Source organism: Oenanthe melanoleuca, chromosome 3, assembly GCF_029582105.1.
Source record: "Oenanthe melanoleuca isolate GR-GAL-2019-014 chromosome 3, OMel1.0, whole genome shotgun sequence".
NCBI classification, from domain to species: Eukaryota; Metazoa; Chordata; class Aves; order Passeriformes; family Muscicapidae; genus Oenanthe; species Oenanthe melanoleuca.
The window spans coordinates 3262502-3290132 of NC_079336.1; the positions used below are offsets into that span (position 1 = coordinate 3262502).

Below are 27631 nucleotides of genomic sequence, written 5' to 3' on the forward strand. Positions count from 1 at the left end.
ACAGTGTAAGCAGGGAGGATCTCCCTCGCACATCCCACCCCAAGGAGAGGGTGCTGCTCACAGCTCCCTCTGGCTTGTGTCCTAGGTGGCTCTGGCTGTTTGTACAAGAGAAGTGAGAGGCAGCTGGGCTCTCGGGACCTGGGAGCCATCCTGGTGGTGGAGGCATTCCAGGGGCAGGAGAGTCAGCTCCAGCTGGAGGGGGTCCAGTTCCGCCACGTGGGCCAAGCGTTCCGGCACCACCGCAGTGCCCTGAGTGTCACTGGCAACACCTGGCTGCCAGGTGAGTTGTCTGCTCTGGAAATACCCACCTGCTCCTGCCCAAAGCTGGGGCAGGTACCCTCAAAACATGCTTGGCTCTTGAACCAGTTGACAAAATGGATTGTTGAATGTGAAAAAAGCCCTTCGCAACCAGTCTAAGCTCAAGTGACAGAGTGGGTTCACCTGCTGCACTTCCTTTGTGTCTCTGCTTCTTCCTAAAATAATATATTCTTCCTAAAATAATATAATATAATATATATTTTTTATGCTACACTGCTATTTTGATGTAGAAGAGAGTAGTTGTCTTGGTTTGAAGGACAGTTGTCTGCCAATAAAGGCAGAAGCTTCTCTTTGAAATGGAGAATGTAAACCCCCTCCATCCAAATTATTATTATAATTTTGAAATTAAGGGGCTCTCAGGCAAAGATATGGGAATTAGGAATAACAGTTCTTTACTAGGAAAATTAAAATAGAAATGCAGTATTACAAAGAGCAATCCCAACCCTGCCAGAGTCAGAATCCAAGCTGACACCCGTCAGTCAGTCAGGGTGTTGGCACAGTCCCATTCAATGGTGGCTGCATCCTCCTGCAGGGGCAGATGTGGTTCAGCTGGAGCAGTGCTCCTGGAGAAGGTGCAGTTTCCTCTGAAGCTCCAGGGATGATGTGCAAAGGTCCAGTTTTCCTCTGGAATCCAGTGGCAAAGGCTGCTCTGCTGTTCCAAATCTCAGTTTTTCTCTGGGTAGGAAAGGCTTGGCTCCTCCCCTGGCTGGAGCATCTCCCAGTGGGATGATGGAATTTTATCAGTCATGCCCTGGGACTCACTGGCCATGAACAGGAGATATCTCCTGGAGGGAGGATGGGCTGTGGGAAAGATAAAGATGATTGCCCAGCTGGTTTAAAGATGGCCCATGAGCAGATAATGTGTGCCAGGAGATCAGGGTCACTGCCCCAGCTGGTTTAACAGATGGGGACAGAATTCACATTGCTGGTCACATCCTGCATTGCAACCCAAGACAGTAGTTCTGGAAATGAATGCACTAATACACTGTGAGGGAGCCCAAAAATGCCTCAGGGCTGGCTAATTTCAGGGGCCAACATTTAATGTTATAGCACAGGGATTAAGGAATATTCTAAGTTCTTTTGACTTTGTCACTGTTAAGGGCAAAATTTATCTCTGTGGAAGTGGCAGTGAGGACTCTGAAGAGTGGTGGTGGTAGGGGAAAGTTAGGTGGGCTCAAAGGATGTTTTAAGGGTGCTGGATGGATTTTTCCTTCCAGATAAGTTACATTTGCTCCTCTTACAGAATCATAGAATGGTCTGAAAAATCTTCCAATTCCAACCCCTCTGCCATGGACAGAGACAACTATTTCCTGTGCCATCTTCATCACTAAGGGTCAGGGATTCCTGGTGGCAGGAGGCAGCACTGGCCAGGATCTGGATGATGGGAAGGTCACTCATCATCCAGAGAAGGGGTATAAAAAACCTGCCCTCAATGTGCAGAGTGATTTTTGCTCACACCATTCACTTCTTTCCAGACTCCTACATCCATGGTTGTTGTGTTCTGGACTCCTTTGGCCAAGGCCTCCATCTGACTGGGATCTCCAACCTCAGTGTGGACAGGAATGTTTTCTACAACATTTCAGGCCATGGGATTCTCCTGGGTAAGTGGAGCAGGAAGTTATCCACACTACATACAACAGCAACTTGTTCCCATATGCCTGAAAATGCCTTTGGAGGAAAGAATGGCAGATCCTTAACTGCACTCTGAGAACTTTAATCACATCTTCTGCAATTTCTGGTGTCAGTGAATTTGGAATAAAGCTCCCACAATTCCACACACAACTCCTAGCAGGTATTTCCATTTAACCTCTCTTTCTTCAGGTCTTCACTTGATCAGGATCAACTATTTTTCAGTAAAAATATAGTAGTTATTTTTTTTTTTTAGGGATTGATTAATCTGTCTTTGGAAAAGTATGATTATGCAATACTTAAGACCACAGCTCAGTGAAGCATTTAAGAGCATATTACCTTTCTCTTCAGTCATTTGGTGTCAAAGATAATGGAATGAAAGCATATGTTAAAAGTTAACCAGAGGATTTAGCACTCAAATAAATTGAAGCTTGGAGCAACAAAAATGTTAAACAATAAAATATTTCTCCTAACTAACCATCAGGAGACTGACTTGGAGCATTTTCTGCTGGGATGTCATGTTGCCTGAACACCTAAAGATATAGCTTGATTTTTGTTTTCCATAAGAGATAGGATAAAAATGACCAATTATGAGATAAACAGAGGGGGAAAAGAAGAAAGCCTTCAGTTCTGATCCTGCAGTTCCCCACACACAGCAAGTCCTTGTGCTGGGTGCTGTGTATAAACACAATGAGGTGTGATGTGTCATGATTTAAAAAGGGAGCCACTGTCAGCAGCTTCAGAGGGTCTGATGGAATAATTTATATATAATATTTTTTGCCCATGAAGGTGTGTTTATTATAGCTGGCTCTTTGCAGCTTTGGAATTGGATTCTCTCAGCGATTTCACCTAAAATCCTTATTTTCAGAGGGTTTGCAAGACCATCACAAAATGTCACTCTAGGTTTCAAATTATTGACACACAAGCTTGAAAGCCAAAACCTCAAAACCTTGTAAGGCTGTCAAAAGGACTTCTTTAGGACCCTGTTTATACTCTGGTAGTAGCATTGTTTGTTGTACAAGCAGACTGGAAAAAACTGAGAAAGCTGATTCCCTCAAAAGACTGAGAGAAGGCTGAAAGTGTTTATTGCTATCCCAAAAACCAAAGAGCACAGGTTTTCTTGTGAAGTGGCTCATATTTGGGGTACTAATGATTTGGGAAGAGATCTGTATTATGAATAGAGCTTGAGCAGGTTGTTATCTGTCCTTTCCTGTCATTATTTGAAGTTAGTGGCTTCTGTTGGATGAACAAACCTAGATGGATGTGATTTGCTCCTAATGTGGGCCAGAGAGAATGGCCTATGCATAGATTCCACACAAGAGTCCACTCTGCATTCTGCTTCCAGAAGAGCAGCAGTGCTGGTTGTAGAATCCTGGAGTCATTAAGGTTGGAAAAGACCTTCAAGGTCTTCCAGGTTCTGGCAGTTCAACTATTAAACTGAGCCTGCCAAGGCCACCACTAAACCATGTCCCAAGTGCCATATCTCCATGGCTTCAACACTTCCAGGGATGGTGACTCCAGCACTTCCCTGGGCAGCCTGTTCTAATGCCTTTATCCTTTGGGTGAAGAAATCTTTCCTAATATCCATCCTAAACCTCTCCCAAATTGAGGCCATTTCCCCTTATCCTATCAATGTGTTCTTATTTGGACTTGGCTTGTGTGGGACTGTCCACTCCATGCCATTGGGTGGCCCATTTCTTTAGCTTAAAAAATATTTATTTTGTTTTCTTCTTCCTACTTCTATAGTGTAACTAGATCTGGGGCACCCTAAGAGTCTGTGTGGTCTGATCAATGGGTTGATTGATTTTTCCCTTTCTCTTCTCCTACTCCATTTCTTAGGGGGGCAACCTCCCACTTTTGTGCAGAGGTGCACCAGGTGTTTTTCAGCCTGTTTAGAAATTTTCTTACATGTGAGTAGGGCAGTGAATGGAGACAAGAGATAAAGAAGACTTTGAATTCTAGCACTGCCAGGAGCATGCCTGTGCCTGCATAGGTGAGCATCTTTCCCACTCTGAACCACTCTGAATCTCTTTTCCCAGCTGTAAACCTGCTTTATAATACATATTTTATATATTTTCACCATAAACTTGCAGTCCATAACATATGACTTGTGGTATAGTCACATATAATACCTCAAACAGGGAAATATATGTGAATATAGCACCTGGAATAGATTGAAATGAGAATCATGACAATAGGGGATTTCCAGCTATATGTACATTTATGTTTATTTTTCTTTTATTCTTCCTCTTTTTTTGTAAAAACTTTTTTTATTTTTTTTTTCCTTTTCTTCCTATATTTTCTTTTAAAGGTAAGGGACTGGAAGAGGAGAACAAAATCAGTAACAACATAGTGATTGGCCTGTCTGTAACTGATGGTTTTTCCAATATTGAGACACTGTCACCAGCAGGGATCTACATCAGGGCTCCTGCCAGCCACATCAGGGTAAGAAGTCCTGGTATAAAACATAACATTTCCTTTCTAATCAAAGGTATCAGAAAGACACAGAGCTTCATTTATCTGGGAGATCAAATGCACAATATTTGTTTCTTGGCTGAGCTGTCAGAACCTGTGCTTGTGATGGGATATTGAAACAAGTGCATATTGCAAAATAAATTATGTTCCTGGGTAAATTTATTACTGAGAATTTTGCTGTGTTTGAGTGGAATGGAATATTAAAGTGAAATAATTCATCCTGAGGTAATTTAAAACGTTCTTTTATTTTATAATGCTCACAGATTGAGAAAACTTGGAAAAAGTTTAGTCTCAGCTTCTCTAGAATTTCTGCCATTATTAAAAAAACCCTCAATTTTAATGGACTGACTACAAAACCACTAAAATTCAGCAGCATCAATGACACCTCTATCTGGATTTAAAATCACATTGGACATACAGCTGAAGATTTGTATTTCAGGGTGAGAAAGAGAATGTGTTCCCTGTCCTATGAAAATGACATTGATTTTGAAAGAAACTAAACTTCTCTATTCTAAATGGTAATAAACCACATTTTTAAAGATCTTACAGCTTAACAGCCACACTTCAAAAAGCTGAGCTCAGAAAAAATACTTTCATTCACTAATTCTCTGATGCTTTCTCTTAGTTCATACTCCTTTTTGGTCTTGTATTTCAGAATAAAGACTCAGTTTTATATGTGTCATGGAAAAATATGATTTTCATCAACTTCAAACCACTTTTGCTTCCCAACTATTTTAAGGAATTACATTGAAACTGACCTTTCTCATCACATTTAAAGTAGTGAAAAAATGCATATTTTCATTTAAAAAATTAATCCTAACCTGTTCCATTGTTAACCCCCAGTAACCAAACCAATTGCTGTTTGTGAAGACCTAATTACCCCTGGGGCTTCTGCTCCACAAGGAGAGATTTGCACCTAACTTTGAAGGTGAAGAAGAGACCAACACATTTCCTGTGTTTTTATGAAGACAGGAGCACTGAGGAAGGAGGAGAGAGCTTTTCCACAACTCCCTCGAGGCCATATTAATCATTTTTAAGGCCATCAAATATGGTTTAAGAATACAACAACGAGGCAGGATCATGAGAGTTTCAGCTGCACTGAACACAGAGTTTTGACTCACCCTGGAGCTGTTCACTGCATTGCCAGTGGCTCAGCTTTTGAAAAGGTTTGCTGCAATTACCTCCACGGGTTCCTGGCAGCTAGCTGTGCTGTGTTCTCTGCACAGTGATTTCTCCATCCCTCTCTGTCCATGAGAGTTTACAGATGTGGAGCTGCAGCTGTGGCCGTGTACCCCAATATCAGGGGGTCCTTCCTGCTCTCCAGAGATGTGCTGCTCCAGGCAGGGTAGCAGATGGCCCTCAGATGGTTGCTGATGACCCTCATCATCTTGAGGAGCGGAATATTTGAGGAGTTTTTTATTTTATTTTGCAGCAGCAAAAGGAAAGAAGTTGCCCAGCTTAAAATCGTTATTAACTGCACTTACTGTACAACAGGACCAAGCAGTGCTGAGAAAAACAGCAAAGCACAGGGATATTAAGAGAAAAATCACATTTCTCCCAAGAAAAAAGAAATGTGGACTTTTCTTAGTGCAAAAATAATCACTAAATTCCAGGGGTGCTGGTCCAGCACCAGCATTATGATATTGTAGTCTCAGCACCTTTTTTCTCGTGAAAATTCTCAGATCAAATGAGTCAAGGTTTCAAGGTATTTATAATCCTAATTTATTGGAGAAGTTTGAAGAATGTAATGGGCAAGATTCATCTTCCATGCCAGAACATGCAATAGAAATGTTCCCAGTTTAGAATTTAATTTTAGGTGTTTGTCAGTCTTTTTGTTCATTGGTTTTGTGTTTGTTTTTGTTCATTTTCAGATTTCCACCTTTCAGTTACTGGTTTTAAACTTAGTGGCTGCACTCTTTAAGGCAGGGACTGCAGAGAGCTCTAGGTCCAAACTGTGTGACATTTTCTGTGCATGATGGGTGAAGCCTTTCCACAGTGAGACCTGCAGTCATGTTTTCATAACCACTCAATTTACTTGGGAGCCTAAATTTGCATTGGTGGCTGAAGAGCTTAAATTTCCTTGAAATTCAGTGGTGTCCTAAATGGTGTGGAAATTGGGACAGAGCAGTCACTCAGACCTGAGCCTACAAAGACATTTGGAGACCCAATTCCCACTGTTTTCTATTTGATTAAGCTCTTAATTGTTCTGATGAATCAGGGTGTTAGATGAAATTTTATACTCGGACACTATGAGTGGAAACTGATTATTGCAAGGTTAGTATATTTTTTTTTTTTTAAACACAGTGTGTAAGCCCAGGTTATCACTTTTTAGAGTCATAGACAATCTCATTAGCAGGCTGGTTTCCTGCCTTGTAAATGCTGTCAGTGCAAGGAATTGAAGATGCTCCTCTGTGATTTTGTTTTTATTTTGTCACTGAAACATCTGCCCTATGTCCTTGATTATCTTTTTGTGTGCAGGAAAAATAATTTTAAAAGTAGATTTTTATCTTTTTGTCTTGGCTCTCTTGGGCCTAGTGAGTTTTGGCCTTTTTGTTGTCCCAATCCATAAACATTCAATGCCCTGAAATCCCAGAGCCAGCATGTGGTGCTCATGCATAACAACATATGGACTGGGTTTAGGAAATCCAGCAAGAGCCTCCCTTTCCTTTCTTGCCTTGGTGTAGAGGACTGGGAAACAGCTCAGATGAATGGATGGGGTGGAGCTCAGCTGGTGCCAGAGCAGTGACTGTCACACTGTTGGTAAATTCATTTGTTTCCCATCCAGCCATTCTCCACAGCACCAAAGAGGTGAGGCTGCATCTGTTTGGCACCGTTTTCCCACTGTTTCATCCCTGCTGAGATCTTTTCCAAACCCTTTCCTGCAAAGTGGGGCTCATTATGGGTACCACTCACATCCTGCCCAGCTCTGGGAGTGGTGCTGGGAACACTGTCCAGAGCTTTAATGCCACCTTTAAGGTCAACACTTTGAGTCCCAGCTGTCTAAAAGAAACTCATGAAATATTTACACCAGCAGAGTTATATGGTTAAGAGACACTTAAACCATCAGCCACTTGATTTTAGTGACTTGCAGTGCATACCTCCAGGTGTTTGGCATGCTCAGGGAGGTAATTTCTCTCTGGAATTTTGGTTGCACGGACATTCATAATATACTGACTTCCACAAAGAATTGATTTCCACACAAAATTCCCTGCTTGCCTAAAACCCCTGCCCTCCAGCCACGAGCTGGCTGAATAAATATGCAGGTTTTTTTTTTTTTTTTCCTTATGAATCATCTGTAGAACGCACGGTTGGAGTCACAAGTAAAATGTCCTGGAAGTGATGTGACTGGACTGCAGAAGTGTTTTGTTAAAAGAAAAGGGTCTGTGGCTGCACTTTCAGAAAAAGCAGCAGTTTTACCAGGGGATAGAGAAAGCAGAGCTCTGGGTCTCAGCACTTTATTCCTTGACAGATGTCAGAGATCAGGGCTGCAGGGAGCACACTTGGATGGGTCAGAAGAAAGTAATTGGTATATGGAGGGTTTCACCTTGAGGTCACCAGGCTCAGCTCTGATTTGGCCCATCAGGGACCAAAAAGTCATTAGTATTTTAACACTGTCCATTGACCTATGAACTGGAGTGGTGGTGTCAGACCTGATCTTAGAGAACAAGCCCTCCTTAGAGCTGCAAAACGAGTCATCTTAGCCCCCCCTTAGAGAGCCACCTACCTCCAGAGAGCAATTAATTTTGTCTTAGGACAGACCAGAAGCATTGCCTTTTGCACATGCCTATGTTTTATTATTTTTCCCTAGAAAGGGAGCTAAAATCTACCAGCCTGGACTTCAAATTTTCACACACCCAAGGCAGGTGAGAGGGATGATGCACAGGTGCACACATGAAGACATTGCTGTATGGAAACAACCCAAACCCAGCTAGGCTTGGCTGCTCTTCAAATTAAGCTGGCAAGAGCAGGTTTTTTGTCCTAGAGTAGGAAGATTCAGAACACACCAAATACAACTCATATAACCCACTTGGTGCAGATTCTCTAAGTGACAAATTCCTATTTTTAAGGCCATTTGGACCTTATGTCCACTTATTTTTACCTTTTGCAACACAAATAATGTAACTCAAGTGCAGAATTTAGAATGCCATTTCTTTAAAAGATATTAAATTACAATAGCTTACATCTTCCTAAGGTTGTTCACTTACCCTGTAAAAAATGATCCAAAGCACATAATTTACCATAGGAGAAAGGAAGTTTAATTATGTTCAGTCACTGACATATCCTGAAGATGTTCTTTGCTTTCTCTTGACTTTTAGGAGTCTCATTTTTTCAATGCAAATATTTCCTATATTTCTTTATCCTGTGTTTGCTTTTGGAGATAAGAGAAATACCCAGATTGAGAAGGAAATCAATAAACTTGATTAGTTTGTGATTTACCCTTGTGATTAGTTTGTGATTTGCTTTTCCTTCCCAACATTTTCTTATATAGAAAAGAGTTTATAGATGTAAGTTTTCAACACATTTTTTCTTACCTACTTCTTGAAGAGTTGTGACAACACCATTTTTCTGCCATTTGTCTCTATTGCTTGGCCAATTCTCCTTGCCTATTTTAAAAACTAGTATTTTTACAACTGACTCAAGTTCAAAGTGAAAACAGAACAAGATTGGGGATGCAGAAATGAGTTGCTAGTCTCCACCAGCCAGTTTACCAGAATTTGGATGGACTTTGGCTGGGATTTTAAATTCTTTCTTAAATTGATTTTAATCTCCAGAAATCTGCAGTAACATTATTTTCATAGTCACATATTCCTCTCCACAGGGTAACACAGTGTGTGGTGCTGGGTATGGCTATTTCTTCCATCTGTCCCCTGAGGGTCCATCCAAAGTGCCTCTCCTGTCCTTCAGTGAGAACACAGCTCACTCCTGCACAAGGTACCTGGGCAGTTTGGTTAAAGACATTTTCCTTCAGCAAATGGTTGTTGTGCCAGAGGTGTGGGGGCTTTGCACCACTTAATTAGTGCTTTGTCATCAGTCTCCTCTGCTTGCCTTCAGAGCCAGGATTAACAAAAACATGATTGAAACAGTTTTTCTCCTGTTTGGGCTTGGATGTTTATTATATCCTATCAGAAAGTACAGAGAGTATGACAGCACTTCCAGCTCCTTGCTAGAAGCAGGGAAAATGGCCCCAAGTCCAATTACTTCAAGGTCTTGTAAAGCTAAACAGTCTAACAGAGAATTAACACCTATATTATTTATCCTTTTGACCCAATAACTAGATCCCCCTGACCCTTAGAGTGACACTGACCAACCAGAAACTACTACCTGAAACAATGAGGAAGGGAGAAGAAAGATGAACAGAGACAACCCCCAAAAATCTCCATCTTGTCCCATACCTATTACTACACTGTAAAAACCTCAAATTTAAAACCCACCACTCTGTGACTGCACACATTCTAATTCACTACAGACCTGTGATTTTAACTCCATCACTCATATTTAAAAGTTGTCTCCAAGGCCTCAGGTCCAAAGCAGAGTTCTCCAGGGGGTCTGTGCCTGAAAGCACAGAAAGATCAGAATCTCCTGGTTTCTGGGATCCAGCAGGTTGTGCCATCCATAATTGCAGTGATGGGCAGAAAAAGCCTTGTCCCTCTCCTTAGGACTTTCCCCCCCAGTTTTGCACCCTTTCAGAGTTGTCTGGAGCAGGGCAGAATTGGTGTGGGAGGTGTTCCTCCCCATGGCAGGGTGGTGGAACAAGATGATCTCTAAAGTCCCTTCCAACACTCCATCATTCCATGGTTCTGTGACATTTCATGCAATAATTGTTCCTTTAGTGTCCAGGAATAGCTATTGACAGAAGTTTTAACCAGTACTTCCCTAAAACAGAAAGAGTATTAGAAAATGACATTGCACTGAAAATCAGCTAATGAGGGGCACCTGAATTTTGAGTTAATCTGGACATTAATCTGGATTTTAAATCACTTAGAAGGTCAAACCAAGTGCTGCATTCAGGGATGCACACATTTGGCCTGTAATCCAAGGTAGCTGAACCAAGATTACAAAAGGGATTATCTATCCAGATTCATGTCAGGTTTATCTGAAGGTGATTTTGGCTGAAAACTCATGAGCATGGGAGGGTGTTTTTAGTGAGAACCTCTCAGTGGCAGTGCACACTGCTGTTTAGCTCTGATAGGTCTAACACTGGAAACTTTTGACTTTGGTTTTAAGGAATAGAGTCTCATGCAGACAACTGTTACAGATTTAAGGTTTTAGATGATGAATAGAAGAAATGATGAATACTCAAAATGATGAATAGAAAAATCTGCTCAGCAGTAGATGCACTGTAAAGGAACAGTCCCCATGGCTTTCTCTCCTCAACAGGCAGGGGTTGCTGGTGTACCCAGAGTATTTGCCAGACTGTTGTGTTCAGTTCAACAATTTCACAGCCTGGAGCTGCCATGGGGGAGCACAGGTATGTTTGTCTCCACTTCTGAGATGCTCAGGATCTTTCCAAATATCTCACCTGCACACTGATTAAAAGTTCTTGTGCTTGTATGTCCATGTCCCTCACCTGGAGGTTCCTGTATTAATGAAAGAGCCAGAAACTTGATTTGTGTGAATTGTTTTTGCTGCAGAATCAGTGCTACTACCAGCTGGTGCTCTCTGTAATCATCTAGCATCTGTCTGATACTGCAATCATGGGATTTTAGAATGGTTTGGGTTGGAAGGGACCTTACAAACCATCTCATTCCAACCTCCCTGCAATGGGCAGGGACACCTTCCACTAGAACATGTGAATGAAAAATTCTCCAAGTGGATCTGAGCTGATCTGATCTTCTGTTCATGAAGATTGCAATAGGTAGATATATATTCCCTTTATGGAACTAATGGCTTCCATGAATTTTATTTTTTTTTTAATTCTTCTTGAAATTTTTCACTTGTTATTTATTTGAATTTGTCTAGCTTTGTTCTCCAGCTAATATGGCTGACAATTAATTAATCTGATTTTAAAAAGCCACACCACCCTTTATTATGTGATACTTTTTTCCCATACTCACAGTTTGGAGCCTGTTAATTCCTGTCTGAAGACCTGAACAGTTTGTGTGTGTTTCTCTGCAAGGTTTTATAGCCTCACCCATCCCTATGACTCTTCCTCTGAAGGTGTCCAATTTTTCATTGTGATTTTTCAAGCTGATGCATTCACTTTCTGGAAAAGGTTATTTATATGAAAAGAAATAAAACAAAAGGGTGATTTGAAGGTTTGTTGTTGTTTGTTTTCTCTGCATAACTTGCCACTTCTTTGTATGTGATCCACCTAGAATACACAAATAATTAAATTTATTCTGCTTCTTTTCATGGGCTCCCTTTAGAAACAGTCTTTTTTTTATTATTTTATTTTCCTTTTATGTAGATTTTCAGCAGCAGGAACCTTGAACTCCAGCATTTCTGGATTTCTGCTTGCAAAGACTTTGGCATTGACATTGTGGAAAGCCTGGGGAACATCTCTGTGTCTGACAGTGTTTTAAATGGACACCTTGGGCAAAAGGTAAGAGCTGCAGGGGATATTTCAATGTCTCTTCAGTCTCACAGCAACATTTCAATAGGAATTTAGAGAAATAAGAAATCAACCTGAAGAACAGCCCCTGCTCCATGGCAGCTTTGGATTTTAAATAGGTTACCCCAAGGAACAACCAGCTGCATCACTTTCCCAGCCAAAAAAATTATATTCTATGTTCTGGTTATGTTGTTTTGTTTTTTTTTCCCCAAACATATTTTTCATTTCAGTATGGAAATTTTTAAGATTTTTTTTTTTTCCAACAAATATGAAACAAGGACTCTGGTTTTTCTGTTTTCATTAGAAACTACTACAAGATTTCACACTATAAGGTATAATCCTGTATATTCTTTCTAAAACAACATTCAAAAGTGAAAGCAAAATCACAAACACAAAAAGGTGAAGGTTCTAGACAAGACAAATGCAAATTTTTTTCCTACTCAGTTTTTTTTCCAGGATTTATATGGTCTCAGAAAAACCTTGGAATTTCACCAAACCTAACTTTTTGAGAGAAATCATAATTTTTCTTTAATCAAGCTTTTCTAACACAAATTCCTATACACCTTTTGCATTTAGCACCATCTAACCAAGTACAAGTGGATTTAATTTAATGATTTGAGGGAACACCAGCTTTGGTTTTTATCCTTAATCAAGATTTTGGTTTCCTCTGCTCTCTCTGAGTATCATTGCTCCACCTGGAACACAGTGTTACTTTTTCTACTTGAGAATGAAAAACACTGAAAAAACATAATTTTATTTATGCACTAAATATGTTCTTCTTCCACTATTTCTTTAGGCAGCTGGACAAAGTCCTTTGGGTGCTCCCAGGTTGTTAACAGATTAATAACATGGATAACAAAGGAATTTTAGTTACAACTGGCCACAGCTGCTTGTTCATGATTTTGAAGCCTTTTTTTATTTTTGCCCTTCTCAATTTTCTATTGTTGTTTATTAAATTAATTTTCTCTCTGACTGGCAGGAAAAAAAAAATATTTTAAATGAGTTTTCTTCAGAAGCTCACAGAAAGAAACCTCCTTAGCAGCTCTAAGTAGATCAAATAAAATCCTGACTCACCTGTCCAACCTTGCAGTGTCCCAGTGATGTCCCAGTGAATTTCTCTGACACCAGGGGTGGAATATCTTTGTTTTTGCTTAGCCTGATCCATGGAAGGACTCCAGTGTTGTACTTGCTGAGAGGTTTAGAGGCACTCATGCTGTGCCTTGTTTCTTGCAGTACCTCAGGGGGGTGATTATCTTCGATTATCTCATGATAAGAATCTCCTTGTCATAATTTACATCTTAATGTGTGTAATTCTCCCTTTAATCATGATGTCTCTTTAATATCAATTAAAACTTTATGACATTAAATTAATGGGGACCTTGGATATTCCTCTCTTCTATTTAAAAGTGTTTTTAAAACAAGATTGTTGTCTGGAAATATCAGAGCATTGAAAAGTTGGGGCTTTGACCCATTGAAACATTAGTGACAGGGCTAAATCCAGGACCTGTAAAAGCCAAGTAGAAAGATTTCTGTTAACTTCCTACACATTTAGAAATCCTCCTCCATGTTCTCATTAAACAACTTGTTGTCTTTTTGGGACCATTTAAAGAGAAGCATTTCTTCCTGGAAGAAGAAAGAATTCTGAGACACACAAGGGAATAATTATTGTCTCACATTGGTGTATTTGCTATGTGTTTAAATAAAATTAATCTATTAAAAAATATGGAAAATTGGGTGGGATGGAAGAACCAGAAGTATAAGAAAAGAGCCAGGAGAGACTTTCTGAGCAATTTGTTACCAGAAACCAGGGATTTCTGCTTAGCAGTGACTTGAAATAAAATGGCCCAAGGACCAGGATTATCACTCCTGATGTTTTGGCCTCAGAATAAAACAGCTGATGGAACTGCTGTACCTTACAAAGACTGAATAAAGCACCTTCTCTTTGAAGTAATAATCTAATTATAAGAGTTACATTGCATTCTTTCTTTTCAATTGCAGGTTTTTTCACATGAGGTGGATTTCTTGATTGATTCTTTACTATGGTTTTTGAGATATATTCTACAAGTATTCATTGGCCTCAGAAAGAGAATCACAGATTATTCCTGCCAGCCCTTCTTCCTCCAGGCTGCTCACTAACTCTATCTTTATTTCCAGCTCAGTTCCAAGACAATTAGGTTGTACACTTCCACTGTGTCATGGATTACAATCACCCCCAAATCCAGTTTGACCATTGTGTTTTTCTTCCTTTCTGGTTCTTTAAGTTCTAATAGACTCTGAAGTCCTCTAGAGCTTCTCATGCTTAAATGCATCCCTATCCCAAATTACATAAAATGCCTTTGAATCTCAGCACTCAGATTTTTTCTCAGAACAGAAATAAGAATGGTCATCTTTGCAGAGCAGCAAAAATTCCCATTTGCTGGACAAAAAAGGTAAAGTAAAATAGGGCTGTAAAAATCCACTCAGTGTGGCTATTAGTGGATTATTTCTCACCAGGGGATGTGCACTTTCCCTTCAAATATCCAATCTTAACTACAATGCAAGGACTCAAAGGGCAACAAGCTGCCCTTAGAAGTGATGCTATCACCTGCTTCAGTGGGAATTAGATGGGTGCTGTCAGAACTTGCCAAACAACAGATTGCATCTGTCCTTTAAACCCCACAACTGGGGGCAATCCCACTCTTGCATTCCCAGCTGCTGCTCCTGGAAATGGCCATGGCCAGGTTAGACAGGACTTGGAGCCACCTGGTCTTTTGGAAGATGTCCCTGCTCATGGCAGGGGGTAGGAATGAGGTGACTTTTAAGGTGCCTTCCAACCCAAACCATTCTAGGACTCTCTGATGGTGTTTCCTTCATTTCTTCATTTCAGGATAGAACCTGCATGTCTGCAGGACTGAAAACTCCCAAGAGATACCAGCTCTTCATCTCCAACACAGCTTTCAGGAACTTTGATGTGAACACTTGCACAGCAATCAGGACTTGTTCTGGCTGTTACCCAGGGCAGGGTGAGTCTGATCTATATTGATTTCTCAGGATTCCCAAATCCCCTCCCATCACAAGTTCATAGTTTCCACAGATGACCATTGGTAACTGCTCTGCATGGGCTGAGATTTGAGGTTCTCCTCAGCCTTTCTGGAAATGGTTTCATCACTCAGCTGAAGCCACACATTGCATTTATTTTAAGACAAACATAGCCTGATTTTTGCACTGATGCAGTTTTCTCAGTGGAAATGGGATTTATACACTGCATTGTTTCTGCATTTTCATTTTGGGAGGTAAAATTTCAAGAGTGATGATTTCTTAAAAAGCTGTGACACAACCTTGCAGAATTTCACCAAGCTGCTACCTCAGGCCAGCCTAACCCTGAAGTGAATTTTCCTAAGATAATGGGCAAACTAAGCATTCTTCTGAGCTTTGAAGAGGTACTCAAAGGCTCCTTAAAGATTGTTCCAGCTGCAACTGCCTCTTGTATTGTAATAAAATGTATTTATATATAAATGAAGACTGCCCTACAATAACATAGAAGAGAAAAAAGATTTCAGGAGATGAGATCAAAGGACAAGAGGAATAATTAGATCTGGCTTAGTCAGGCTAAAACTGGGGATAGTCAAATAGCAACCCATGTGTTGTATGGACACTCCTGCCAAAGCTGACTTTTTACAGTCCATGGGGCAATGATTTTCTGACTTTTCTGTAAATATTAATGTGCCCATAAATTTTAACCTGCATGAATATTCATCTTTTTAGTAGCTATCTTTGTTTCAGTAGTGAAAAAATCCTTCAGACTCACTTTTCAGCCAAGGCTTTATTCTGCCAGGTGCTGCACTTACACAAAAGAGTCAAGTACATTTTCACAATGTACTCACTTCTAAAAAATTTACCTTCAAGAGAAGGCAGACAGGATCTGAGTAAGAGCCATTGTTGTGTGGTCTGTAATTTTGGGGGCCTGTGAAGAAGTGTTTGGGATTGCTGAGGAGATGCTGGTGGGGCCAGGAGCAGCACCTGGATCAGGAGAGCCTGCACCACAGTCACAGCTGGGTGAGTTTGGTCTGGCATCAGCACCAACCTTTAGGAAAGATCCCCTGCCTGGGAGCTGTCAGGGATAGGGCTGTTTGGTGCCAGCTGAAAGAATGTCTGGAACAATTTTAATTATTTATGGTACAATGTGGGCAATTGGCTCTTTATCTTTGTGCTGTTTAATTTACCAGAATTCATGGGTTGTATTGATACCTTCTCCCAAATAAACTACCTGTTTGGGAGAAAAAGAGTGTTTTGCTAGAGAAAGACTATAGAAAAAGGAAAACTGAAAAGGAAAATTCTATCTTGAACATTTTGTGACTCTGGCCATAGCACAGCAGCAGCTATTCCTACACCATCTTCATGTATTTTCCTGGCTCTCCCCATTTTTGGCCACCCATGAGACATTTCCCAAAGGTAAGGTGGTCTCTTTTCCTGCAGAGAGTTGTCTTCAGACCCATGACATGAGATGACCATTCTGTTTTTTTTTTTAAATGCTGCTTGTCCCCCACAGGTGGGTTTACAGTGACAGCTGAGCACCTGACCTTCACCAATTCCCCTTTCCAAGTGTCCTTCCCCTTTCCTCACTCTGCCATCCTTGAGGATCTTGATGGCTCCACCACGGGACAGAGGGGCAGTCACATCCTGCCTTCCACAGATATCCTGGCAGCATCTTGCACAGCCAGTGCCAACTTCAGCCAAGCCTCTGCTGGCAGTGTCTGTGCCAGTGACCTTGTTTTCCACCGAATGGATCTTCACTTGTGAGTAACTGTCCCACCTCCCAAAATACAGCAAAATACACGTTTTGCTTCTGTGTGTTATTCTGAGATTGCTCTGAGCTCAGTCCCAGGGCTGCTGCCTCTCTGCTTGCTCCTAAACCAGGTCTAAAGCCTGAGCAGTGGCATCTCTTAATCTGCTGTGCTGTCTCCCATGGCCTGTCACTCCATGGCAGAAGGACAAGGATGTCCTGGAGATGCTGTGTCAGATCTGGATCTCACACTGAAGTGTTGGTAGCTTGGGAAATTAGAAAAAGCTCAAATAAAAATAAAAATAAAAATAAAAATAAAAATAAAAATAAAAATAAAAATAAAAATAAAAGTAATAATAGTAATAATAATAATAATAATAATAATTCAATCCTGGGGTACAGCCAGGTTGTTCCCATCAGCTTTTTTGGCTGTACAGCTCCCAGTTCTGTCCCAGTTCACTTCTCTCCAAGCTGGAATTGTCCCTGCCTTTCACCAGTTGGCAGCTAAGGGGATCCAGTGGAGAAATGCTGTTCAGCCAAGAACTGCCACCACTTCCATCATCCAGAGAGGACACCTGCAAATTTCTGACATAAGAAAAAGGGTGAAAAGGCTTTCAGGGATCTAAACATCACTCATGCTTTTCTTTCCATGCTCATCTTCCCTTCCCAGTCCCCTGCTCAGCATTTCACTCTCTTTTTGAAGTACAAATCTGAACAATTATCCATTTTTCGCTGTCTCAGGTTAGTGGCACACAGGTAGAAATCCTGAAGTGCTCTGTCAGAGGGCTGTTAATTATTCATGTCTACCTCATAATTCATGTTTTAGAAGAAGAAGGGAAAAAACCCCAACCCCTTCCCAAACACGAAAAAACTAATTGGTTGTTCCATTGAAGGACAAAACTACAAGACTTTGAGCTTCCTGCAGGCTTTGGTTGTTATTACTGTGTCTCATAATGAAACCAAAAATCTGCTAAAATATAAGAGTTTGGAGTCACTTTGATTTAGCCAAAAGAATACTGGTAGAAGGCAAAATAAAACTGTGCTTGGTGTCTTTCCTAAGCAGTTAACTATGAGGTCTTGGGGAAATTAATTCCCTTTCTGGTCTGTGTTTACCTTGATGAAATGAACTGCAAGATCTTTGGGGTGGTGCTGTGTGAGTGGATGGAGCTACTCTAAATGTTGCCTGTAGAGTGATTTGGGTTCTTTTGGGTACTGCCACGATGTCATTGTTAATTATTCATGACAGTTATTATATTTAATACTTTAATCTTGTTTCTCTTGACATCAAAAGGTGGGTAAGGAGCAAGCACAATCAGGAGTTCATCAACACCATTGCTGCTAACTCTGGAAGACTTAACTGGACCTAAATTTTATCTTCCCAGTAAACTGCATGAGAATTTCCCTGGAGGTGCTCAAGACTAGGTTAGACTAGGTTGGAGCAACCTGGTCTAGTAGAAGGAGTCTCTTCCCATGGCAGGAGGTTGGAACTAAATGAACTTTAAGGTCCCTTCCAATCTAAATCATTCCAGGATTCAATGGTTAGTCATATCAATGACTTCTCATTCAGGTTTTATTTCCACCAAATCCCCTTTATTTAGCTTCTTTATTATTCATCTGCATGAGCTGGGAGTCAATTTACATCAAAGATCCTGGGCAGTCTGAGAAGAAGAAGCTGTTAGCCTGTCCTGCTGAGGATGTGTACTCAGCAGAGTAACCCCAGAGACCATGAGCATCCTCTCTGTGTTGCTTCCAGATCATCTCCTGAGCAGCTCCCAGCACCCAAATCACTGCCAGACTGTCAGATCCAGCCAAATGAGTGTGGTGAGCCAGGGAGGCTTTGGTCAGATGGACAGAGCTCCAAAAGGAACCTGGGAGAAAAGCAGGATGGGGAGTAAAAGGAGCTGGAGGGGATAAAAAGTCAATTAATAAAACACAGCAAGACCAGAGGATGAGGGGGTGGAGAAAGAGGATGGGTGAATTTTATCCAGATGTATTTGGAGAATGTTTGCAATAAAAAGGGAATAGTTTAGGATTAATACAATAAAACATGACCAGGAGCAATTGGCAGAGATTGAGTAAAGAGAATAAAGATAGGTGGGTGACAGGAAAAAAAATCCTAACAAGTTCCTCTTGGATCCATCTCAGCTCATCTCAATGAAAAGACAAAATCACTGTTGCTTGGCTATCTTTAGTTCCTGACAAGAAAACTGTTAAAAAGCTCTTGGAAGAAATCTTTCTATTGTGCTCTACCAGGCCATGGAATGAGAACTGTCAGGTCTGCAAGTTAAATTTTCTGTCCTCCTCAAAAAAAACCATGAGAGGCTTGAGATGGTGGGGTTTTTTTTTTTACTTATCCTGAATTTCAGGGATGGGATTCCAGCTCCAAAAATCTTGGAGGTTGAGGCAAAGAATGGATTTTTAGAGGGGAGACCTTGTATGGCAACTTCTGTCTCAGCAACCTCAGGATCATTCCCTGACCCTGTGGGCAGCTGGCAAGGATTGGACATGGCCATGACATATTTTTAACCATCTCAACCTCCAAAACATCAGAATGTTGCATCAGCACTAACCTGTAGGAAAGATCCCCTGTCTGGGAGCTGTCAGGGATATGGCTGTTCAGTCCCAGCTAAAAGAATGTCTGGAACAATTTTAATTATTTATGGTACAATGTGGGCAATGGCTCTTTATCTTTGTGCTGTTTAATTTACCAGAATTCATGTGTTGTATTGACACTTTCCCCCAAAACAAACTACGTGTTTGGGTGAAAAAAAGTGTTTTGCTAGAGGAAAAAAAAAAAGTCTTTTCTGAAAAGGAAAACTGCTATTTGAATATTTTGTGGCTCTCTGTCCTGAACTACTTCACTCAACAACTTCCAGGGAAATGGGGATCCATTTCCAAGCTTGCCCTGCTGTAACAAAACCCTTCCTCACAAAGCCCATTTGAAAGTTAAACTAATGTGTCACGTGAGCACACTTTAAAGAGGGGTTTTATGTCTTTTAAAAATGTAATTGGAGCTTATAAAAGTCTTTATAAATTTATATGTGAGGAGGTTATTGAGTGGTGTGAAGCACAGCTTCTGCTGTGGCACAGCACAGCGTGGCTGCAGGCGAGAAACAGGCTGCTCCAAATGCCACCACTGCCCATGCCATCAGGGAACTATGAGTCTCTATTAATATTAAAACAAATTTTCATTAAAAAATTGTCATAACGTGATTAAGTGACTTTCAAAGTTTCTTCACATTATGCATAATTTTTACAGGAGGAGAGCATTAGAATAATCTGCAGCCTGGCAGCCCCTCCAAACACTCGGTGGCTGTGCCTGCCAGAAGGGAGTTTCCCTCTGATTTCCTGTCCTTTTCTCACTGGGGAAGCCTTGGACTTGCTCAGCACCAGTCTTGCAGTTCAAGCTTTTTATTGTCTCCCACTTCTGCTGCAGAGCAGCAGATTGACTTTATGGGTTTAAATAAATAAATCAGCTCTAACATCCTCTCTTGTGATGCATTTTTGCTGCAAACCCACCCACTGCTGATGGAATAGTATCCCCCCTCCTTCTGTGTCTTTGGGTCTTGAAGAGGGTTCAGATGGTTACACTAGATTTGCTTTTCCTTTGATATTTACTCTCTGTGGTGCCTTCAGCAGATCATCCCCCTGCTGTGAAACACCCTGACAAGCACAATCCTCCTCTCAATGTCCTCACTTACTCTGGCCATGTGTCCTCCCCCTGTACATGATTGTACCCACACAGGGGGCTGCTTACATGGTCCCTTGTCCTCATAACCCATCCTCTGATGATCCTGTGATGTAGCATGGAAGGCAAATATTAAATTATTGATTGTTCAGTCACCAACTCATCAGCTCAGCATTAGAGATCCAGCTTTTACCCTGCTGCATTTCTGGCATTTCAGACATCCCAGCAAGAGAAATTTGTTTCCCATTCACCCTGCAGTCAGGGCTGTGGGCAGCAAAGCCAGATCCTGCACAGTGTTATGAGTTTGCAAGACAAGATATTTCCTCAAGCCTTCTCCCTCAGCTTGACCACCATCTGAGGTATTTCTAAGTGCAGGAGATAAATTTAACATTGAGGCAACATTTTCTGGTCCTAAGCTTTCTTTCCTTTCAAGGAGCAATCTGGCAAGTCTGTTGGATGCTTCTTATGGCCTGGATAGATCAGAGCCAGGTGTGGGACTCCCTGTAATAACCAACATATTGATCCTGAAATCACAGAATGGTTTGGGTTAGAAGGGACCTTAAAGATCATCTTGTTTTACCCCTGCCATGGGCAGGGACACCTTCCACTACCCCAGGCTGCTCCAAACCCTTCCAGCCTGGCCCTGGACACTGCCAGGGACTCTCTAGAGCTCTCCCTGATGAGGGAAAAGCAGAGTGACCAAGTGCTCCTCCTCTGGTCTTTGCTGTGCTCACACTGCAGACACTTGCACTGTTTGTTTGCCAGCCACTTTCCAGCTCAGGATTTCTGTCTGATTTTAGTTTTCCTGAAAATATCAGCTTGTAAACTGTAGGATCTGGGGAAATGTTTTAAGAACATAGGGGATTTTGGAAGTCAGAGGTAGCAAACTGAAATTCTACTCTGAATGAATCTTGGCTTGTCAGTCACAACCCTTTCTATTCTTGGGAAACCATCTCAATTTTTCTTTGACTTAAAATTCAGCCCATTGTGGTGACCCTGATCAGGGTTAAAGATCTGGTTATTTCTTAAAAGACTTTTGCATGAAAAAAATCACTGCTACTAAGGATTCATAATAAAAGACACATTTAAATAATGAGCTTGGTATCTCAACAAAGATACACAGATTTACTGAAAACAGCTGAAAATTCTTAGTTCTTGGCAATTAAAATAAAGTGAACTGGTCTGGGGCCCAAGATTAAACCTGTAAAGTGTTTGATATGGTCATAATTTGGAATTAGCCTCCCTTTGGCCAACAATAAACATGGACTCTTGATATAAACATTTGGTGTCCCATTTGAAGTTGAATGCTAAATTGTTTCCTGTTTTTGAAGAGGGATAATCATAATGGATTATTGCACAAACAGAAAGCATTTAGAGCTAAACAGAGTGCCTGCCTTCATACACACAGATATGGACCCTTAGGATAAATAAGTTAATGGTAAACATAAACAGGAGAGTTAATATTTGTTCTACTCCATGTTGTTGATTGGCTTAACAAATCCTTTGTGGCCCATATCTGTCGAGTTCTGCACAATGCATTTGAGCTGAATTACATAACAGTTTATACAGTCACAATTGGTGAATTGTGGCTCAGACTGTAAAGCCCTATCCTGTAATCCTGCCATATTTCTAAAGCAAATTGCTCCTTAATTGAAACCTGCTTTGATATAAAAATACAGCCTTTACAATGAGTCATCCTTTTTTTCCCCCTTACAGTCTGTAAAGGCTTCCAGCAGTTTAAAGGGAGGGTTAATTTTGCATTAAGACCATTGCCTCCTAGTTTCTTTCAAATAAAGCCAGGAGAAGTTCAGGGGAAGGCTCTTTCCTCTGATAATGAAGCTCTCCAGTTAATGATGCGTGCAGGCTCCCTGGATCCTCTGAATTAGAAATACTCTGTGCCCAGCACTCCTCTACTTCATTAACATTAAAGAGAGGTAGATTGGTGGCTATTTAGGGCACGGTGAAATCACTGGCTATTTAGGGCAAATGGAAATGGTGCTAATTGTGGCTGGTAATTCCATTAGGAGGATGCTTCTGTTCTGGTGACTTTTTGGCATGGAGGTGAAAAAACAACACACTGACACCCTTTTCAAGGGGAATTCATCTCAGGCTTGCACCAGTTAACTTGTGCACTGAGCTGAGAAGCTTTCTAGGCTCCCCAAATTTTTGGTTCGGTTGTGGGCAGTCTGTCAGGAGTCAGAAATGAATTTATGGGTGGCAACACCTCAAGCAACGCATGTAAAAGACAAGGGCACAACATTCCAGGTCAAGAAAACCCTAAACATTCCAGGCCATAAGGTATCTCCTGCTCCTTTTTCTTCCTGGGTCATGAACAGGCCTGACCCAGCTGGACACGAGCCAGGTGTGCCCAGGTGGGCAAGAAGGTCGAGGACACCTGGGCTGTGGCAGCAATGATGTGTCCAGCAGGGCCAGGGCAGTGCCTGTCCCCTGTGCTGGGACACCTCCAGTGCTGGGGACAGCTCTGGGACAAGGACATGGAGCAGCTGGAGCATTTCCAGGGCAGGGAACAGAGCTGGGAAGGGTCTGGAACACCAGGAATGGCTAAGAGAGCTGGGAAAGGGGCTCAGCTGGAGAAAAGGAGGCTCAGGGGGGAACTTGTGGCTCTCCCTGACAGGAGGGGACAGCCAGGGGGGTCAGGCTCTGCTCCAGAACACTGAAACTTCCAGGAACTGAACAAGGGTACACAGCCCTAAGATGAACCAGGAGATGTTTAGATTGAATACCAGCAAGAATTCCCTCATGGAAAAGGAGGTCAGGCATTGAAATGGGCTTCATGGAGTCTCCATGCCTGGAGGGACAAGTGTGGCACTTGGGGACATGGCTTAGAGGTGGCCTTGGCAGTGCTGGGTTGAGAGTTGGACTTGATGATCCCTGAGGTCTTTTCCAACCTAAATAATTCTATGATTCACCATCTTGTCTGTTACAATAGACACACAGGAAAAGATAAATTTCACTTATCTGTAGCCGTCTGGAAATTTGCTATACAGTTTAAGATATTTATTTGGGGTCTTCTATATTTTGATCTCCAACAGAAATGGATTTACAGTTAATTCACTAATTAGTAAATTCACATTGCTATTCACTAGCTATTGGATCTACATGGCTGGTGTGGAGTTGCCACCTAAAATTCTGGCAGGTCAGACTTGTGTCCCAGCAGGATTGTCCCTTCCAGGCTTTCTTCTCTGTCTTTACTCCTGGAAGGACTGGGGAGAGCTCCCCAATAACTGTGATCAAGCTATTCTCTTCAGGATCTTCCAGCAATGAAAATTAAAATAAATAAAGAGTAAAACCACATGAATTTATGCTGCAGAGAGGATGGGTCTGGGTCTCTGTCACTTGCTGTGACACTGGATATCTTTCCAACTCAATGAGACACCTTCTGATGAGCAGGAGAGTTCAGCATTGTGTGTGGTGCCCTTCTGCTGCTAGAAATGCTCTCCTGAATACCTGTGCAGGTGCTGATAACTGTGGCAATAATGTGCTTGTTGTCATTTGCTTGCTTAATTAGCAGCCTAATATCCTGGTCCAGTTAATGCCCATAACAGGAGCTTTATTAGTGGTACAAAAGCTGTTTAAGCCTTATAAACTCCTTCCAGTTTCATTGGTCTGCCAATATCTTCTGGTTGAGTGATTCTTTGCTGATTCACACTTTGCTTTGCCACTGCTGTTTCTCAGCTGAATGTTTCTGGGTAACCAGAAAGTGCTTTGACAAAGTGATAGACACTAGAATTAAAAATAAAATTAAAAAAAAAAAATAAAAATTCAAAATCCAAGAACTGGTTCTAAAAGAGAAAAGAAAAATCTATCTGTGGTGGCTGGTTTGGTGATTTTGCATCATCTCCAAAGCACTAGGGAAAAAAAAAAAACCCCAAGAAACCAATAAAAAATTGCAAATTGCAGGATGATGTGAATTTTAGTACTATCTGTCTTGGGTAAATAAGTAATATCCAGTCTGGGAGGTTGGATAATATGCTAAGATGTGTAGTTGTAAGGTAATGCTTCAAATATTGAGAAAAACTATTAAAAGGATACTTAAAAGAGGGGATTTTTTAAGCTTAGTGTCAGCTCAAATGCAAAAAAGAGGAGTCTAGAGAGACCTGAAATCTAAAGGGTTTATGATCCCTCATGATATCAGTGCTAATGTTGATCTGTTCAGAAAGGGGTTTTTCTCCTGACTAGGTTAGTCAGAATTTAGGAGTGCCAAGTTCTAGTGAAAAGGGGGTTGAGTTCTCATTTGGATGCTCAAAGAACTGCTGTGCTCCCATTTTGTGAAGGATTTAATCAGTCTGCAGGCAGAGACCAGCTCTTTGGATTACACAGGACTTTTTTTGGCCATTCAAATGGGATTGATTAATCACAGAATGGTTTGGGTTGGAAGGGACCCTAAATATCACCTTTATTCCAAGCCCTGCCATGGGCAGGGCCCCTTCCACTGGACCAAGTTACTCAAAACCCCATCCAGCCTGGGATGAGGCTAATAAAAATACTCTGCCAAATTTCATGAAGATCCTAAAAATTGAACCTGAGGTCCATGAGTCTGGCAGAGGGAAAATACTCTGGCAATGTAGAAATTGGGGCCCTGGCTGTTACCCCTGCTCTGCTCTCTTCCTCTTCCTTTACTCCTACATGCTGTGTCTCCCTTTTTCTTTTTTTTACAAAATATTGTTTCATATGGCTTTTGTAAGGAATTACAAAAATGGAGACACATTATAAGGGAGATCCAGCACAGTTGCTGTAATTCAAATAAAAATAGAATGTACAGGTTGCAAAATGACAGAGTTCAGTGTAAAAATGTAATTACTTTTTTTTTTTTTTTTTTCCTGCAGAAAAGAGGCTCCAGACATTCCCTATAATTTAACAGTGACTGACAGTAGGAATAAGACAAACACAGTCAATTATGTCCCTGATACTTTATCAAACCTGTATGGCTGGATGGTTCTTCTCTTGGATAAAGAGACTTACACGTTGACATTTGACAACCCTGTGGTCAGCAAACAGCTCCAGGTAACTCAGGAAGGTTTTATAATTTAAAAATTCTATCTGGAACAGGCAATCATGCTTCCATCTCTTTGGGTGAACAGAGAGAAAAAAAATAGAGTTAAGTGCACTGAGAAAGTGTCTCTGTATTTATGGGCTTAGATAAGATGAGTGATAAGCTCTCTCTTATCTCTCAGATAAACTGGCAGTGGTCACCTGGAGCAGGAAGGTCATGGAATCATGGAATGGCTTGGGTTGGAAAGGACCTGAAAGCTCATCCAGTTCCACCCCTGCCATGGGCAGGGACACCTTCCACTAGGCCAGGTTTCTTCAAGCCCCATCCCACCTGGCCTTGGACACTTGATGATTTTGGAAATTTTGGAAATCTTAGGGGAAAGTTCAGTGGGTGCTTAGGAGCCAGCAGGATTTTTACTGCCTTAAGACATGTTGAAGCAGTTTTCAGAAGATATTGCTCCTCCTCACCTTTCAAAGGTGATGAGGGGAGTTGATTTTTTCTGCATTTACCATCACTTCGTGCTTAGTTTTATATTTTTTTAATCTTTTCAACACATGCTCTCAACACCATCCTCTTTACCCCTTTCTGCTGCCCTCCACGGAGCTCTAATCACAGACTCACACATTTTTCTCTTGGCTCCCTCTTCTCCAGTATTCAGTGACATTTAGCAACTTCAAGGCTGGGAATTACCTGCTGGTGGAGCACAAGGATCTTCCTGCCCACCTTGAGGCCGTGGTGTCCTGTGGGACAAGGAGGGGACAGCCACGCCAATTGCTGCCTTTGTATGGACACCACAGGGGCTGTGACTGGCACCTGGACAGCAAACTGGGCAAGTTCACCTACCTGGGTAAGGGCAGTGTGGGGGCTGCAATCTGCATTTGTCATCAAGAATGGTGACAGAGCTGATGCCTCTTTAATTTAAACCCCAAATCTACTCAAGGCCAGCTTTCAATGGGTTTTCAATAAGTGAGAGTTCCCTCAAAATGTTGATCAAATAGGTTAAGTGCAATCAGGTCCATCCCTAGCTGATCTATCTGATGCCTGACCCAGCAACAAAAGGCATGTGCCATAAATAGTGGGTGATGTGACATCAGTTGTATTTGAATTGGCTTTTTTTGGACTGGTAAAGGCATTAAATTCCACTAATGACCTCTGCTGTCATCTGGTCCTAAATCACAGGTATTATTAATAAATCATGGTCATCTTGCTAGGCTGAGCCCACTGAAGGCAGTAAAACTTTTCCTAAACCTGGAAACTTCCAAAGACATCTTAGACCTTTGCCATTGTGACTTTGTGCATGAGATCATGGAGTGTGGTGGTTTCTATTTTTTATTTTAAGAAATGGACATTTTCCATAATTCTCATTCTCAAGCAAATGATTTTATAAATGTCAAAGCTCTATATGTCAAAAGCAAGGTGATGATTGTTGCCTTTATTAATAGTAGCAGAACTAGGAATCACAAATATATTTTGGTGTCTTTGAGAAGATTAGCTTCTCTTTCATGACTCATATCAGGAAAATAAAGATGATGATTTTTAATATAACAGTTTTTTTTTTCACTCTTCTGGTCCATTAAATTTAATGAATTTCCCCTGATTTTGCACTACTGAGATGGCATGCAAATGGCTTTCTCATGTGGGATACCTTTAAAAAATTATTGTGAAAATGGAGAGGAAAATACATCTGGAATGTGAGTAGGCAATCCACTGAGCTTGTCTGGCAGCAATGAAAATCAACCAGTGTGGAAACTCACATTTGTGGGGAAATGGGGAAGCCCAAACCTTAACCTCAGTCTGAGGATCACACTTGCTGTGTTCACCTCTGGTCCTTCAGCAACTGCCACAGTATAGCTTGTGTTTGACATTTCATCTCTAAAAACGGGCTGGTTTCAAATTATAAAAGATCCCAAACTGGTCATCACCTAGGAATCTGCCTGGTCTAGGCCAAAGCTGTGCCAGGAATTTGGCCAGCATTATAATAATGTTAATTATTATATATATATATATATATATATATTATATTATAATTATACCATGTAGATTATTTGGGTCCTGGTTTTAGTTCTGTGTTTAGATATAGTTCAGGTGTAGCCTGGCTACTGTAAATTTAGCTGTTGTGTCTAAGCCTTGCCAGAGATCAAATCAAGTATTTAATGAAAGAAGAAAAGTGTTTTATTATTTCTGTTTACTAAC

At 41.2% G+C, this 27631-nt stretch overlaps 1 protein-coding gene across 1 annotated transcript in view; it reads left to right on the forward strand.

The window, feature by feature from the left end:
- Nucleotides 1-27631, forward strand: part of PKHD1 (PKHD1 ciliary IPT domain containing fibrocystin/polyductin) — a 233032-nt gene that overhangs the window by 103893 nt on the left and 101508 nt on the right. Inside the window, exons 40-49 of the mRNA XM_056488194.1 lie at nucleotides 86-280; nucleotides 1794-1919; nucleotides 4259-4392; nucleotides 9242-9354; nucleotides 10801-10891; nucleotides 11831-11965; nucleotides 14841-14976; nucleotides 16503-16749; nucleotides 25272-25449; nucleotides 26090-26285. Of these exons, the coding sequence (XP_056344169.1) occupies nucleotides 86-280; nucleotides 1794-1919; nucleotides 4259-4392; nucleotides 9242-9354; nucleotides 10801-10891; nucleotides 11831-11965; nucleotides 14841-14976; nucleotides 16503-16749; nucleotides 25272-25449; nucleotides 26090-26285 (1551 nt within the window). The remainder of the gene's footprint in view (nucleotides 1-85; nucleotides 281-1793; nucleotides 1920-4258; nucleotides 4393-9241; nucleotides 9355-10800; nucleotides 10892-11830; nucleotides 11966-14840; nucleotides 14977-16502; nucleotides 16750-25271; nucleotides 25450-26089; nucleotides 26286-27631) is intronic.